The sequence below is a fragment of the Rissa tridactyla genome, chromosome 2, assembly GCF_028500815.1.
Source record: "Rissa tridactyla isolate bRisTri1 chromosome 2, bRisTri1.patW.cur.20221130, whole genome shotgun sequence".
NCBI lineage: Eukaryota > Metazoa > Chordata > Aves > Charadriiformes > Laridae > Rissa > Rissa tridactyla.
In genome coordinates, this window is record NC_071467.1 from 160,721,389 (window position 1) to 160,738,648 (window position 17,260).

The 17,260-nt window shown below is 41.3% G+C and overlaps 1 protein-coding gene across 1 annotated transcript in view; it reads left to right on the top strand.

The window, feature by feature from the left end:
* Positions 1–17,260, top strand: part of RHEB (Ras homolog, mTORC1 binding) — a 41,725-nt gene that overhangs the window by 21,656 nt on the left and 2,809 nt on the right. Inside the window, exons 3-7 of the mRNA XM_054190193.1 lie at positions 4,628–4,695; positions 7,743–7,825; positions 12,087–12,143; positions 12,244–12,291; positions 12,823–12,904. Of these exons, the coding sequence (XP_054046168.1) occupies positions 4,628–4,695; positions 7,743–7,825; positions 12,087–12,143; positions 12,244–12,291; positions 12,823–12,904 (338 nt within the window). The remainder of the gene's footprint in view (positions 1–4,627; positions 4,696–7,742; positions 7,826–12,086; positions 12,144–12,243; positions 12,292–12,822; positions 12,905–17,260) is intronic.

Genomic DNA, 17,260 nt, shown 5'->3' on the forward strand with positions numbered 1-17,260 from the left:
ACAAAGTATGTAATCAACTCTTTTGTTGTTTTCCTGGCTTGTAATTTCAAACCTGGTTGACCGTGCTGGCGAAAGGGGTTGAGAAGTTCCTATGCTGGGGCGGTGTTGGAGAATGATGCATTCTTCCAGTGCTTTATAGCAGGTTATAAAACCTTTTCAGTTTCATCTAGTGATTGGGTCTACATTAGTGTCAGAAACTTAGAAATGAAAAAAATACAGGCTAAAGAATTGTCTGGCCTGTGTGATTTCCTGTTTTGTCTCCAGAAAATTGTTACGGAGAATTCATTACAGTATTCTACCAGCGCTGATGAAAGGGTAGAAAGCCGCCATACTGCTGGTAGCTTAATCTCTATAACTTTTGTCTTCACATAATAAAACTTGCACAAAAAATTGAGTGTAAAGCTAAATGGTATAGAAGGCAAGCTACAGTTAAGCTCTTACAGGAACAAGCTGCATAGTGTATATGCTTTGAACAATAGGAATAAGACCTAATATTGTAGTAGATACATTTTTTCAATGTGAAAATCCCTGCTGCCTTTGGAAGTGGTAAAGGGAAAATAAGCTGCATCAGGTTTCACTTAATGTTTGTTAAAGTCAGCACTGCTTCACTGCTGCATTTTCCTTTGCTTATATTACATGAGAACCAGAAAAGTTGGTTTATTTAAGCTAACGAGCGTGTTGAATTCAGTTGCTTCTACTAAACTTGTGTATCAGGAAATGTAACTTGTAGAGTTTTTTTAGCAGCAACAGAGCAAAAAGTTAATTGTTTAGCAAGATAGATTTTTCCCTTTCTGAATGTCCCAACTGGAGTGACACTGCGATGGGTGGCTATTCTTGAGAGCGCCAGGTTGAGAAACTAGTGGAACGATGACTTGTGGGAGTGTTGGGAAGGGAAGGAAGATGCCTGCAGAGCAGGAGTGTGTGGAGGGAGTCTGTGCGGACACTGAGCCAGATGGGGCTCTGAAGGCAGGTTAGCTCAGATGAGCGAAGATCAGAACAATATAAAGCTACAATTTTACTGGAATAAAAACTAGAATCTTAATTTGGAACTCCAAGCAAATAGGTCAGAAGGACTAGCTGATGAAGATGTGCACATAACTCTCCCCACCCCCATCTTTGCAGGGATGGCTTTGGTTATCATTAATTCAGTGACTTTGTGTTGCAGGAAAGCTGACTTGACTGCCTGAGTCTTAAAAATGTCTTCTCCAGCTCCTCTGAGGCCTGCCTGGCTGCTCTCTGCTTTTCTTTTCAGTGTCGGAGAGGCTTCTGGAACTGTGCCGCAGCTCTGTGGTCTTCCTTTCTCCCCTAAACAGGCTCAGTAGCTACCCAGGGAAAGGAACAGTCTTCCCCCAAGGGCTTCCTACCTCCATCCCATGTTTTTTAATACAATTGCGAGTAGAAGCATAGTAGAAATGGAGGGTGGGCTGGAGGCACCCTAGTAGTTTTGGAGGGGGATACCTATAGGTTTAGATGGGTCTGCTAGAAGTATCTTTAAGGCTAAACTTCTTCCATGCATGTCATGGCAGCTGCGCTGGAGGGGTGAAGTATGCTTCTTCCCAGGAGCTGCCGATGAGCAGCCTTCTCAAGGGGTGCAAACGAAGCTTCTGAGAAAAATTAAAAATAGCTCTGTTGCATTGCATATCTCAGTGGTGTAAAAGATGTCCTGACAGATTAGTGACAGGCATTGACTTTGGAATGAAGACAAGTGGAAAGGGATGCAGAAGGTAGTAACCAAGGAGCCCTTACGAGGGGGTTGTGTTTAGCTACCAGGCAGCAGCTATGGGAATAATGTTACACCACGCTCATACCTTTACTCAGTAGCCTGCATTCGGATGCTTGATACTGATTTTTTTTAATCATAATGTCTTGTTTTCGCAGCAGCTGTCATTTCAGTTGCACATGCAAATCATTTCATTCATGTCGGCCTAATTGAAATATACTTGATATTAGGGTAATGATGATCAGCAGCTGATGGAGTTGCCCCGTGTTACACTTCTGCTAAGCTGTAGCAGCATTCAGGGCCGTGCTTTTTGTGTAATTTTACCAGAATCTTCCCTGATGGCAGTGGCTTTAGTTTTGTTGCAGCGCAGCTGTTGCCTGCTGCGCTCTGAACTGTACGCATATATCTGGTGCTGTGCTGTGCACTGCAGCACCAAATCCTTCAAGTTTCAGCAGTGCATCAGAACTAGAAACAATTGTAGGTGAGGGTGGGGATTGCAGCTTTCTTCATATAGCTACACTTGAGTGAAGTGTTGCAGGGTGTAAGTGTGTCTTGTTCCAAGATCTATGTGCTTCGTGGAGCTGAAACAGTCTTTACCCATCCTTCAGCTCATGAGCAGCGTTTCACAGATGCTCACGTCATGACTAGGACTGCAGAGATTGTTCAGGTCCGCTGAAATCTGTCCTTGGCGTACCAGGAAGATCACTGTGCTGCAATCGTATTATCGGTTGTTTGTCTCACTCACAGGCACAGCAGAAGGCAGTATGTCCCAGGATGGTAGGTGATGGAATTGGAAGTGAAGACTTCCTCTGGATTGAGGGGACCTGTGGATCACTAATCACATTTAATACAGCTGCAGGTTTTTCCCAAGATGAAATTCTTACCAGGAATTTTTTTAAAAAGCTTCAGCAAAGAAACGGGAGTCATTAATTATGACTGCAGCAAAGCAGGCTTGTGTTCATGCAGTGGGCTGATCCTAGTGCTACAAGCCTCTGCGCAGAGCTAACAGTTCTCCTCACCCAGTCTGTGGTGACTCCTCCACTGTTTCCCTTCCCCTGGCTCTGTCACACTCTGCTTCCAGTACCGATGATGACGATGTCTTCGCTGGGTCTATTCTAGGCTTCTAGAATAGTCTGAAAAAGCTACCATCTGTCTCTGTTCCTTTTTAAATATTAACTTCACGAGGCTCTTGAAGCTACTTTGATTGCAGGGTGCTTTGATGTGTATGTGAAGTGTCAAGAGACTAGAGACTGTTATTTTTCATATACCTGCTAATGCTGTACCTCTCCGGATGAGTCTGTTTTCCCTCTGACTTGAAGCAGTGATACTGTATATAGCAATGCTGCCTGTTAACATCCGTTCCAACAAACGGTTGCTTCTGTCCCCACCACAGTATTCATCCAGGGCAAAGAGCTGTTGTGGGTTCTTGCTTCATAACCCTAAAATTTTGTGCAGTGATGGCAAGTGTCCAGACAGTGACTTGCGAGTGGCTTGTGCGCATGTGTGCTAAGGCGGCTTGCTTAGGGGACGGAGAGGGTGAGGTAGGAGATCTCTCTTTGAGGCTCTGTTTCAAATTGCACTTGTTGGTATTGTAATGGCAACTGTATGTACACTTTATTTAGGCACTCTGTTAGTTTGACTTTGCTGTTTGAATTGCTTCTTTTTCTTAAAAAGGGTCCTTTGATTTACTAGGTGGGTTGAAACTCCCAGTTTCAGATATTTCAGCCCACTTACTCAAGAGAATACTCACATTGTGGAGCCTTGACAGGGCAACGAGCATTGGCGGGGAGGAGGAAAGTTGGCGAACTTCAGCTTCTAGGAGACCCTGTACGAAACCCAGAAGGCGTAGGCTGGAGACTGCACAGCGGGATCAAGAACATTCAACTTTGCAGCTTCGGGAAGCTGTTGGACAACTTAGAGCATGATGAACAGGTCGCCGCAGTGTTAGCTATTTCCCTGATCATCCCTGCAAGGAAAGATGAAGCTTCGTAGGACTGTTGGTATTTGGGAAAACCACCTCAACCAGAGGACAACACAAACTTTACTCAGTTTTTCCGTACTGTCCAGTAATTGTGTCTCGAGTGCAACATGAAGGCCAGGGTGAAGCTCTGGAGCTGGGTCTGTGAGCTCTGGTTGGTACACGTAGTGCTCGGTAGTACATTATTCCTGCGGGAGCTGTGGCACTGTTTGCTTTTGCAGTTGCATAATACAAACACTGAGTGAGATTCCTCCGCTCACAGTGCGTTGGCATTTCATGAATCCGAGGAAGAGAAGCAATTCTCATCGCTTCTAGGGACTGAATGTACTTCCTGGCCGAGGAATAGATAGGCTGGTAGCTACAGTGAATATGAAAGCAACATGGTGTATTTTTAGCTAAATTCTTCTTATTGGGGTTTAGTATATTCATAAGTTAGGCTCTGTGTGTTTTAGCCCCCTAAGATTTTTATTTATTTTTAATCCAGATCATTTACCTCATGGTGTTTACATTTAGGAAATTTATATGCTAAACTGTTTGGAAACTGGGGAAATATCCTATAATAAGTTCAAACTTAGCTTTGATGCTGATAGTGTCTTGTGTTACCACAAATTACAGCTGCCTGGAAGTCTCTTAGAAATACATGTAAGAACCCTTTTTACCCTTTCCTTTTAAGTAAGTAAAGGAGAAACTGCTGCATACAATGTGAGAGTCTTCTGAAACTTGAAATCTTAAAGCAAATTTCTGAGTTTCGTTATCTGCAATGCAATAGTTAAAAGTACAGCCACCTGATCTCGCCTTTTACTGCTACGTTAAAGCCTATAACTAAAGTTCTTTTTCTTAGTGTCTTGGTTGACAGTGGCGTAGGTGAGTGACTTCTGATCCCTTCCTCGTGTAGAATTCTGACATGTTTATGTATTTGTTTGTTCTAGCTTTTACAAAACTGATCACAGTAAATGGCCAAGAATATCATCTTCAGCTGGTTGACACTGCTGGCCAAGTAAGTTATCTTTCTTTCTTTAAACTTTCTTCAGAGTTAAGACAGCAGGTATTCACGCTCTGTAGAGCTAAGTTGGTAGCGACCATACATCCAAAGGTGAAGGTTCACTTAAATGATTCTGCCTTGTCCTTTAGTCACTAAGGAGCAATGTTTCTGTAGTGTTTATTTAAAGGCTTTGTTCTGGTTTTGTTTGTTGTTTGTTTTGTTTTTTTTCCCCTGTCTATTGAATGTATGCCTACAAAAGTAAGGAGGGAACTGCCTTAACTCTGTACCAAAAGTTCATGAGTAGCTTGCTTGACACCTACAGACTAAACTAGCAGTCTTGCTTTAGATGGAAAATGTCACTTCAATAAACCATGGAGAAGTTTTTAATGACTTTTTACTGTTTGTGTGCTCCAGCTGCACCACTGTGGCTTGGATCCATGAAATAGTCATGGGGAACAGACAGACATGCATATATAGGTCGTACTGACTGGGCTACCAATAAACTACTGCGGTTTGTTGACATTTTTAGGTGATGGTTCATGCGTGCTTCTGAGCCTTCGTGTAATGACAGGGAGCACAGGACACAGTGAACGCGTGTCCTGTAGCGTGGTCGGTAGCTCCGTGCGGTGCAGGTGTTCGTTATATAGTGCTGCTTGCCTCAACTCGCACCGCACGTTCCATGCACAGCAGTGCTCTGCCTTTTGAAAGACTCTATATTAAGAAAAAAAAGCAGAGTAGGGACTGTTAAACCCTGTATTTTTATCCTAAACTTTTTATTGCTTAGATGTTCTTACCTTCTGTGATTTCTGATACTACGCCTTTGGGTTTTTCCAAAATACGAGTACTGTTAAACAATGTTAAGTGTTGTAAAATACGCTGCCAGCACTTAAGACTTTAAAGCTGCAGGACGCTTGTTCATAGCTGGGAGACTATTCAGAAGGGTTGTAACCTTCTAGGTATGTTTGATCGCTTTCTTTGAAGTGACTTAAGAATAACCATGCTGTATTTATACGGTGTCAGCTTGTGGTGCTAATCAGCAACGCTATATCCACGTATAATCTGTCAGAGGTGTCTGAAGTGATCAGAAATCCGATGCTGGCGACAGGTTTTGGGGCAAGATTGTTTGATGGGGAACGTTCTGCAGAGGAGAGCAAGGTAATTTGTCTTTGAGGAAGAAATGGCCTTCTGGGAAGGCAGGGTAACTTCACTGGTAACATACCTCTATTGCTGAGGTTTATTTTAGGGTCGGTTTAATGTTATACGGTATTGTAAAACCAAAATAACTTCTTTCCCAGCCTGTGGTTATTTTCAGATTTGATTCTTCCTATAAATGACTTGAACTTTGAGTTCTGGCTCACAGTGTCAGAGGGGAGAGATGATGTTGGGTTATGGAGGGTGTGACTTGGACAGATTGCTTTTATAAGTCTGTCTTGCTTAATGATCCATGGGGAGTCCTCACGTGTATGCAGCATAGCAAGGATTATATTGTAGGTTTGTTATATACTTGAAAAGTTACAGCTATGTTGTTTAATCACTTGGCAAAGTTCTTAATTTGGCCCACAAATTCCAGGAAGCGTTGCAGCTTTTCTTCCTTCTCCTAACAAGCTAAAAATTAAGTAATGAACTAAAAAGAGTTGAGGTTATGGCACTTATTTTTCTTGGTACTCCTCTTCTGTCCTGTGTCTCTTTACCTTTCACGGTTATCTATTCATATTTGCGTAGTTCAGTTAAACAGGAGTCTTGGTACAGGATCAGAGGAGTGCCAAAGGAAATCTTACCTAACCAAATTCCAGCTGGAGCAATCCTGAGAAATTCCGGGTAAAGTCAAACAACTACAGAGTTGCACTTTCACCTGTTCTGCACACAAACTAGCTCAGATCCCTTCTGTATTGACTTTGGGATTACAGGGCCAACTGAAGTGGCAGTTTGGCATTTCAGTGAAGGCGGGGGAGGGCTGCCCTCGGTGAGTAGCAATAAAGGCGAATAAGGGCATCTTTTGTCAAGTGTTATTCTTTCCAACTTTTTTGGCTGAATCTGTGAAGTTGATTTCTAAAGGGTTTTTCCTCATTTGCCAGTTCAGGAAGTTTGATTCCTTTTGGCTGTCTAGACTTAAGCTGCGTAATTGCATTGCTCCATCTGTTCAGTCATGACAATACACAGAGAGGTTATGTGATCTTAAGCTAAAATTAACATCTTGAGAAGCATAGGTTTAAAAATTTGAGAACTCGTACATTAAGTAGTATGGCTCTCATCAAGATGGAAATGTTTCCTGGAAATATCCGTTAGAGCAATTTAAGTTTTAACATGGGTTTCATAGTATTTATGTTGCGTTTCCTGCAATATGTCAGTTTGTTTCATTTGCCGATCTAGCTAGTTCCCTTTTCTACAGGGGTAATAAATTCAAGGATTAAGTTTCTGGTGTTCTCTTTGGTGGGTTTGTTGTGGTTTTTGTTTGGTTTGTTTGGGGTTTTTTTAATTAAACACTTGTATAATGTAAACTCCTAGTCATAAAGCAACTAATAACCATATTTTTTGCATCTGTAGTTGATAAGCATTAGTTAGTAAGACACGGTTATTCAGTTCCTCAAAGATCCCTTAGGTAATTTAGATGTGATCAGCACCACTTGAAATTATGAACTGCTAGATCCTGTTGTCAGCTGTTGAAATTACGAATTTAAAATGTAACACCAGCAAGATAAGAGGCGTAATTGCTAATTAGTGGTAGGACAGAGTGGATGTTTTGTACTAATACAAACTGATAATTAAGCAGGATAAGAGGATTGGGAGTAGCTTTAGCTGATCCGTAGTCTTAGAGGGAATAAACCAAAAAAGCTGTGGATTAAATTTTAGAGTATACAGGCTGACTCAGCCTTCTATTAATTTGGTAAAGGTTCCCCATCTGACACTACGATGAAAAAACTTAATTCTGAAAGTACTTCCTATACAAAATGGCCCCGCACCTCATGTCTTACAAATGTGACCAACTTACAGATGGTGTTCTGCTAGCATCAAGTTCTGAACTGTGGCAGTAACTAATTTTAAATGCAACGTTCCTTCTACAGGATGAATACTCCATATTTCCTCAGACGTACTCCATAGACATCAATGGCTACATTCTTGTTTATTCAGTCACGTCAATAAAAAGGTAATAAAATCTGTTGTGATCTTGCGGTTCAGATGTTAATGAGATATATTCTGGGTTCAGCTCCTGCCTCTGCTATATTTTCTTTACATGTGTTTAATTCATTTAACCTCTCTTTCCCTTAGAAGTATAATGGAAGTTTAAATTAATGTTTCTTCAGAAATTTCCCCTCAGATCCAAATGTCACAGACACATTGCAGACTAATGTGCGAGGTGCCATGTAAGAATTGAGACAGTGCTGAACTACATTGTTTTGAGGTGTAAGTAAAAGTACATAGAATGATTTCAGGTGTAAGTAGAGTCCATTGCTCTAACATCAGAGACAAAGGCAGACTGAAGTATGAACCTAAAGGGCATTGTACATCTATGTGATGTACCCAAGTAGTTGCTAGATCAGTCCCTCAGCCTTGTAGCTTGTACTGGGACTTCTGTGACTTCTTGTCTTGGATCGTTCTGGTTAACAATCAGAAATTTTCATATAAATAGCAATATATGATTTTTGGCCCGTTGACACACTCTTGATGTGCTGCAGTAAATAATCTTATTTGAAAATTTTCCTAGAGTATCTATTTTATCCTTGCTGTTAGCTGTGCATTCTGATGTGAGGACAGAGTCCATCACAGCTGGAGTCATTTACTTGCAAGATGCATCTCAGCCTTTGTGAGGCTTTGTCATCTTCTGTTGTTTTGTCCCTTCCTCTGGTCGTCTTGCTTTGTTTAAATACCGGTCATTCTTGAATAGGTCTTAATTTTGTAATATTACACAGCGTGTTTGTAATGACAGTCAAAATAATGCTATTTTCTTAAATTTTTGTTTGAGTCAACTGATTAAGACGTTAGACCTTTCACTCTGATGAAGTAGAAGAGAAGTTGATGCTTCCCTCCTACTTGCAAGGAAGCCGATCAGCTTTTTCTAAGTCCTGAAGCGTTCCACGTCTTTTCCTCTGAATCAAACAAAACTGGTCATCTTGAGTGCTTTTTAGTAGGTCATCATAAAATATTGGTAAAACAACTTGCCCTTTGGCTTTTCTGTGCTTCTCAAAGAAAGGATATGGTCTGGTTACAGACTTCCATTGCTTGCGAGGTCTTTAATGTTGAACAGATTTTCACAGCCTTTTCTTGTTTTTTATTCTTGGTTTTTATCGTTAGTTCTGAAGTAGTGAGGGGCGAGCACGTGTGATCTGGAGGAAATGCAACAGATGTTAGGCTTTCATGTCTGTCTAGAGATTATCTAAGTTCTTTCCCCACCCCCCCCTTTTTTTTTTTTAATGAGACGTTCAGTGTTGATGCTGAGTAGCTTGTATGAAATAGGAGGTAGTATTTTCAGCCTTAAGTAGACAATCCTCCGCTCCTAAAGTGAATGGAAAAATGTTCATTGCTAAGTCGTATTGTGAGGACAGCAATGTCTTTGACTAAAATCAACGTGGATCGCTTGGAGGCTTCTGCAGCTTCTGCTGTTCCCTGCTTGGCAGCTAAAGGACGTGTTCTTTTTCAGCTGCTCCAGTTGTTGCTCCGTGATGTCTTGAGCTTAGCAACACAGATGAAGAAATGAAAATCTGTTTTCTGTGGTAGCATTCAATCAGTTAAAACAAAAACCAAATCCTGGTGAAAATACTAACAGAACGAGTTATGTTAAACTGTAGGTAGATGGTCTTTTCATCAGTATTTTAGTCTTGATGAGTTTATTCCGAGGTTTTTGGTTCTTCCTTTATATTTCAAAATATCAATGATCCTGTCTTGTTCAATTCCTTATGCTCTGTATCAAGACAGTGTTTAGGCAGTAGGAAAGATCTTCCGCCATACTTAGCATAGATGACTTGCCCAGGCAATCAAATTGCAGTCACCATCTGTCTTGACTTCTGTCAAAGTGTGTGTATTGATCCAGCAGGGGTGAGAGCTTTGACAGCAAACTTACTAGAAATGCCCTTTTACAACTATCGTCTTCCCTCCTAGCCTCCGGTGGGAAGTTTAAGTGGGACTACTTGAGTAAAAGCTAACGCCCTACATTTTTCATATTCCCAGGCTCTCAGCAGCAAGGTTACTGGAAGGCTTTTGTTCTAATTCAGCTTAATTAAATTCCAATTTTGTATCTTGCTAGGTTACATGATTTTGTATAACACATTTCTCTGACAGCTAGTAATTTTTTTTTTGTTGTATTTCACACATTGAGCTGTTTGCTGTAACCCTATTTGCTTGACAGAACTGGAAAGAACTTCTTATAGTCTCCAGATCTCATGCTGTTTCACGACTTGATGTGATGATGCTCTGTTTGGATTGGTCAATGTCTGTCTTGAAGTGTGTCCCTGCTCCTTCTAGACTTCTTAATTTGGAAAGCTTTCTAGAACATTAAGTTGATCTGGTCAAGCCGATTTCATTCCTGGCAGTAGCAGCTTGTTTCTGTGTCAGAATTGTCTTTTGAATTTAAATAGCGCTTCTCTTTTGGTTTCCACCTTGATCTGCTAACAAAGATCAGTTGTTTATTGGTAGTATTTTTACTGAAAAAGGAGCTTGTGAACTATCGTAGGCAAGCAGATAGGTACACAGAGTTGGTAAACGGAAGAGCCCAAGTTGAACACGAACATTTTGCACTGGAGCCTCAGGTGAGGACTCGCTGGGGTGCTGTGCTGTGGCATGGTGGCTTTGATGGAAACAACACGCCTAATAGTGGCAAGGAAACAGTGATTGTACCGTCTTAGTGATTCAGTTATCCTGTGGCTAGCACGCTAGATCTTTCCTGTTGCTTCAGACTGAGAAACAGTTTTGTGGTCTGTAGCAAAGGGGGTTTTGTAGTATTTTTATTCTTCTTTCAGTTTGCAGGGCCACCTAGTTCTATGTGTAGCAACGCCTCTTTGACACAACCAAGCTCCATTTAACTCTTATTTTTGAAATAATTATAAGAATGGAAGTTGAAGACAAGTTCTCAAGACCAGAATTTCACTAATACCTTTTCAGCATAACCTATTTGTAACCCTAAAGTTCTTTCATTCATTCCACATTTTAATGTAATATGTAGTATTGTACTTGAGTTAATAATAATAAGTTGTGCCAGACTAAGTCATGCTTTTGTTTGCAAAGAACTAATTTTCTTAGTAGGATATACTAAAGCTATTAGCTGAACATGGAGAAGTATTGTGTTCTACTCAGTCTCAAAAATTATTGCTGAAGTCCAGACAAATTGACCTACTTGACAGAAAATCCTTCTTAAATACGGTAGCATTTATTGTTCCAGAAGTGAGAAGTTTTAATGATAGCTCAAATAGTGTTTTTAGGCACCAGCTCTTTGAGAGCTCTGAGTTGGAAGTGTGTTTGAGCGCTGCTCTATTTTTTAAGAGTTTCAATGCTAATTGAAATGCAGTGCAAGTCGAGACACTGCCTGTAGCTAACAGCCTTGGAAGTTGGAAAAGTTCGGGTCACTTTTTTGTTGTCTAGTTGCGTGTCTCCTCTGTGAGCCTGTGCCTCTCTCTTAAAACAAATCTGAATTGTGCGCTTCATGTCCCAGCATTTTTTCCATAATGTGATTAGAGGAGCACAACATCTGCTCTTCAACCCCATTTATAGCTTGTTCTCAAAAGTACTAAATGTCAAATGCAGTGGATTTTTAGCGAGGGTTTCAGCTTCTTGGTATTTCGCAGTACTGCTTCTTATCTGCCGTCATCCAACCTTCATGTACACGGTAGGTGGACAGACAACAAGTATTTGAACAACCACTGTCTCGATAACATCTTACAGATCGGTTTGCTCACTTTCCATAGAAAATTAGAATTTAGGCTTCTTTTGGCTTTCACGTAAATAAAACTAAAGAATTCTATATGAACTAAGTGTTCTTAAAAAAAAAAATAATGAAATGTATTCTTTTAAGGTGCAGTGTGCTTAACTAAATACTTTTTCTTTGAAACATGCTCATCCAGGATTGTTGAACTCGCGCAGTTAAATTTCTTACTGCAGATACAGACCAGATGAGAGGTGGGAGGGGCTTTTAAGTGATTCTGTTAGATGCATCTGTCCTGGGTAATGTAATTTATTTCTGCAAATACCGTAACTGGGGAGGCTATCCTGGTAGGCATAGACTAGTCTTTGCTGCTTCTGGGACCATTTTGTCTGTTGTACACGAATCGGTAAGACGTTCAGCATCTTTGTAGTTCTGCCACTATACATAAAGTTAAGTTTTAAACACAGCAACCTACATATGCATTTAATTGCTTGTGTATTGGGTATTAAGGATAAACATCGGAGTGCATGTGTGACTTCATCCCTTTATTTTGCAGTTTTGAAGTGATAAAAGTTATCCATGGCAAGTTATTGGATATGGTGGGAAAAGTCCAGTAAGTAGTGACACTTTCATCTCATTTCATTGCAGGCATGTTACTAGTACTTTGTTCAGTATACTGTAACTGTTCTGAAGTTCTGAACTTTCTTTCACAGAATACCCATTATGCTGGTTGGAAATAAAAAAGACCTGCATATGGAACGGTATGTGAACTCCAGTATGTGTGAAATGCAAGACAGCAGCCGGCATTCCTGTGGCTGCAATGCGCTAGTTTTGTTCTTGGCTTTCCGTAACTAAAATCAAATTGTAGGTTAAAATAAGGTACTGGCAAAGGCATTGTGTCCAGAATGTGAACTAGGAGCCATGAACTTCTGTTGTAATGTTGACTTTTGCTATAAGCTTCCAGGGACGGTCATTCAATACTTTGGGTTTTTTTCAAAACAAGTAACAGAAGTGTAATTTCACAACTGTGAAATACCAGATGATATTACAGATTACGAAAACAAAGCAATACTTTGGGACAACTGCTCTTCTGGGTCGCATAGCAGTTTTACCTGGCCCAGTAGTGTATTTGACAGCAGCCAAAAGCAAATGCTCTGGATCAGACTTCAGAGAACATTCTTACTACATGCATTTATGTGCTTCAGTACTTGGGTCTTTCCTGACGTATCAAATTCCAATTCTTTTGCAAGGTACAAAGAAACATACTTTTTTTTTTTTTCCCCTTTGGTCAGGGTGATCAGCTATGAAGAAGGGAAAGCTTTAGCAGAATCCTGGAATGCAGCTTTCTTGGAATCTTCTGCTAAAGAAAATCAGGTAACGGATTTAAGATGCATTTTATTCAAATAGCAATGTAATGGAATGACTCATAGTTTCATAGTTTCACTTAATAAAGGAAGCTAAAGTATTTGCTTGTACTGTACAGATATTTTGTGTAGATGGTTGGAAACAAAATGGCTGTCTGCATTCAGGTTTATGTGTACAAGTTTCTTCCATCCAACTGTAAATGGAAGGAGGAAGTGAAAAACTGAAAGTTACGCGTCACTGAAGACAGCAGAACACTTAGTGACAAACTAAAACTCAAATCCATGTGGTGGGTGGAACAGGGTCTGTGATCTGCTGCAGTTACCTTAAATAGGAGGTCATTGCGGCTGCGGAGGAGCGAGTGGGTATAAGAGGGTGAACCTCACACTTTAAGGTGCCGGGCAAGGCTTGGTTTCTCTGATGTGGGGAATAATCATTTTCTGGGCCCACGGTGGGGGCAAACAGAAAAACGTGAGAATACAGCAGAGGCTGCCCGACACTGCTGTGATACAGCTGTGGGGAAGCTGCACGATCTGACACAATATAACCCACACACATTTACATTCATCGGTTTCCTATCACAGAAATAGTGTTTGATTACGTATTAAATAACATCTTATTTTTCATTGCTCTAACTTTCTTTAAAATGTGTCCTAAATATATTGTGGTATTTGAATTTGTTCCTGTGGCTGTTAATATTACTTAGTCATGATTTGATACTTCACGTGTCTAAGCTACGAGAGCATCCTAGTTTGGGCTTGAGGTAATGGATAACTGCTGTGGACTGTGGGGGGAAGCTGTCCTTTTCCCCCCCCCCCCCCAAATTCCTATTTTTTTCTCTATAGGTCTCAACAGCATCAAAGCTTTGCTCTTTGAAAATATAGACATACAAGGTCAAAAGGTCATTGTCAGGCTCATTTTAAACAAATGAGTCCTTATGCAGAAGAAACGCTTATGTTGTCTCATATTTAACCTAACGTACTGCATCCTTGTCCTGCTTGATAACATCAGCACAATCAAAAGGGCAATCCTTCAGCTGGGACAGGGCTTGTTTAAGCAGCCTTTCTTCCCCAGTCCCCCGCCCCAAAAGCAAAACAAATAGCTTTTGTCTGGTGTCTGTTGTCAATGATTCCGCAAGTTACTTGAGTAAAGTTGGATTTTCCCTGGAAGAAAAACTTGGGAATTTTTTTTTCCCCCTGTCCAGATATGGAACATTTGGAGTTAGTTTATCTGTACTTCTGTTTCTGGCTAAGATTTGCATTAACCTTGTCAAAATTGGGCATGATGAAAGCATGGAATTTCTCAATATCTTCTTTGTACTGCTGGAGAGCTTCCAATGCATACCCAAGGAAACTAATTTGACAGTGTAAAGAATAAACCAATTGAAAGCACCTGATTTTTTCCCTCCCTTTATTTTAAATGACTTAATGCTTCTAGGTTAGGCAGAGCTATTGCCTGTACTCTTTTTCTTTTGGCGTATATTTGCAACGTGTAACAGCGTAGCAATTCCTATCTAGCAGAATATCTTTTCTGAAGTTTGTATTATTCTTAGTTCAAGAAAAAAAGGTTGAGTTTATTTATGCAAAGAAGCTGAAAGCTGTATGTGATGCTTGGCATGTCTTACATCTGAAATTGCTGCATTAACAAAGTCCCGTTGGCTGCCATGTATTTGTGTCTGTCCCTTAGTCTCAGACTGTCCATATTAAGATACGCTGCAGCTGAAATTTATATAGCAAACTTCATAGCCTCCAGGGAAATCAGAATGGCAATTGTATGTCAGATATTCAAAATTCTGTACAGTCCTGTATAAATCCCACAAAAAATCAGAAGTGGTGTTCGTTCTTGCTGTCAAAGGTGTTCTTACCAAGCCTTCCTTCCAGCAGGATCCTTCAGAACGGCGATCACAGGTCGCTGTAAATTCTGTCCCTCTGGATTTAGACGCAGGTTGTTAGAAACAGGTACTCGAACACAGTTCCCCCTTCATGCCTCTTACATAATACACTGTAAATTTGTCTGGCTTCAGAAGTTTGGGAGATCATATCTCAATTCTGAGATGCGTGCCCACAGCATGTGACCATCTTGCAGGCTCTCTGGCAAGCTTCCTTTGGAGGCTTGGGATGTATGAAAGAAAGTGGGAAGGAGCCCAAAACTGGCTTTTCACAAGCAGTGGCAGAGGAATGCTTACCTCAGGATTGAGCTTTGAGAGTGAAGTGTGGAGTCTGGACCTGTGAGGCATTAAGGAGGCATCAGGCATTGTAGGATCCATCCCTTCCTATGAGATAGACAAGGAGCAGTTCTGAACTCATGGGGTTTTCTTCCTCCAAATCCTAATTTTACAGGATCAAAACAACTGATACATAGACCTGTATCAAGACAGGGTATCTTCTCTCACTCTGAAACTGTCTCTGGTTTTGGGGGGTGGAAAGGGTTTATTTTGAACTTAGTAACAAGGTGTGTTGTCATTCTCCTGGTACTGAATGTTCACCTTGCCTAAGTAAACGTTACTGGAAGAAGTAGTCTGTTGCCACTTCTTGCTTGGAGGTTCATCCAGATGACCACCTCTACTGGCTTGGTACAGCAAATGTAACTTGCCTATCAAGATTAAGTCTAAACTCTTTCCAAAACTGCTTCAGATTCTGTTTGCTGTAAAGAAAGCTGATTTGATAGTTAAAGGGATGAGCGGGGCTGGATTAGGAATTTAGAGTTTAAGAACTTCAGCAGAGAGCTCAGACCTTCCTGACTGTGGTGAAGTCTGCTAATCCTTTCTCTCTGAAGCCTAGCTGTCTGTATTTGGTGGATGTGGAGCAAAAGCATGACAACTTCTGGTATGCTGGTCTGAAATGGGTTTGGTACGTGATGTTCTTCACAGCAGCAAAGAGGGAAGGTCTTCTTGCTATGGGTGTTAGACCAGACTTGATCAGCTATGTAGTCTATGCTTTATAACAGCTCTGTTTGCAAGGAACTGCTGAAACCAGAGAACATATTCCCTGTAACAGGTTCCAAGAGCAAAGGCTCCTTCCCCTACAAGGGAGTGGGAGAGCATTGACTCTTCTCCCTTCCTGCTTTGGGCAAAAATAAAATCCTTTGTGGAGCATCTGTGAGAGTCCTAGGAGCATAGTCCTACTATATTGGGCAACTGAAATGGTTCTATAGATTAACTTCAGCAAACTAGACCTGTTCTGCCAGGAGTTATCAAAAGATACCACATTCCAGAAATGGCATGACTTTGAATAGATAGAAAGCAGAGACGCGCAAAGATCAAAGCTGTGGTGATGACAAATGGTAGCGGCTGGCAAGACTTCTCAAGGTCAAATATATTTGAGGCTGTGTATCAGCTCCTCCAGCTCAGGGTGACCTGGTAGGACTTTTGGAGGAGCCTGCATATCAGCAACACATCAGTCGTCTAGGGAAATCCCTGGGCTTTGAGAAGGCAATTCTGAGACTTAATGGAAAAGATCTCTTTTAGATTGCTGCTGGGCAGCAATTGACGTACCTTCTCAAGCTGCTTAATTATTGCCAGATAAGTTGAACTGCTTTGGCTAACTTCAGGAGCTTTGAGCCTTGTGGAATTCCCTACTTTGTTTCACCTAAGCCATAGTAGAATGCTTCATCTTAATCCCAGTACAATAAATTGGTAACTGTTTGAAATACACCCAGAATCCAAATTGCTCTTAAACCCAGTTGAAACTAGGAGCTGACTTGAAGAATTCGGGGACTAATCAGCAGCCAAATTGTTCATCCAGTTCTGCAAAATTCATTAGATAAACTTGTTTTAGAAGGGGCAAGGTAGTAGTAAAAAGTTTACTTCTCACCAAAATGAAGCTCTCTTAAAAAGCAATTGCTTGGGCATTGCTTCTTTTTCAAGAGCAACTTCATCTTCAAGCTCAGAAGATGCAGTGCTCGGTAAATGCTTCAGAGTGGTTTGGGATCTTAGCCCCTCTCCAGGGATCTGGTGTGCTCACCTGGGAGAGCGTGTTTGGGCTGGCAAAGGATGGGGGGAGAAAGCTCTCTTCCTTTACCTGACTATTGCTCAAGTTCCTTTGCCCAGTTCTGTGCCAAGATTAAACTGGTAGTATGAACAGCTGAGAGTTTCCTCTTTGAAATAATACAAGAGTTGCATAGTTGAAAAATATGGCGTACCAGAGGGTGACTCCAGCGGCTGTGGGCTGGGGTTGGGGGTTGGCACCTTCCTGCGGTGGCTCCCAGCAGCCGCTTCCCGACTCATGCAAGGAGAACTGCGCCTCCCGAGCTGTTGGTCCCATGGCACCAAGGGGCACATCTGCAGGAGCAGTCGAGCCTCTGGTGTCTCCTGCAGAGTGCTAATCCCTCTCAGCAGCGTGCGTTGCCCAGGCTGACATCTGTTTTTTT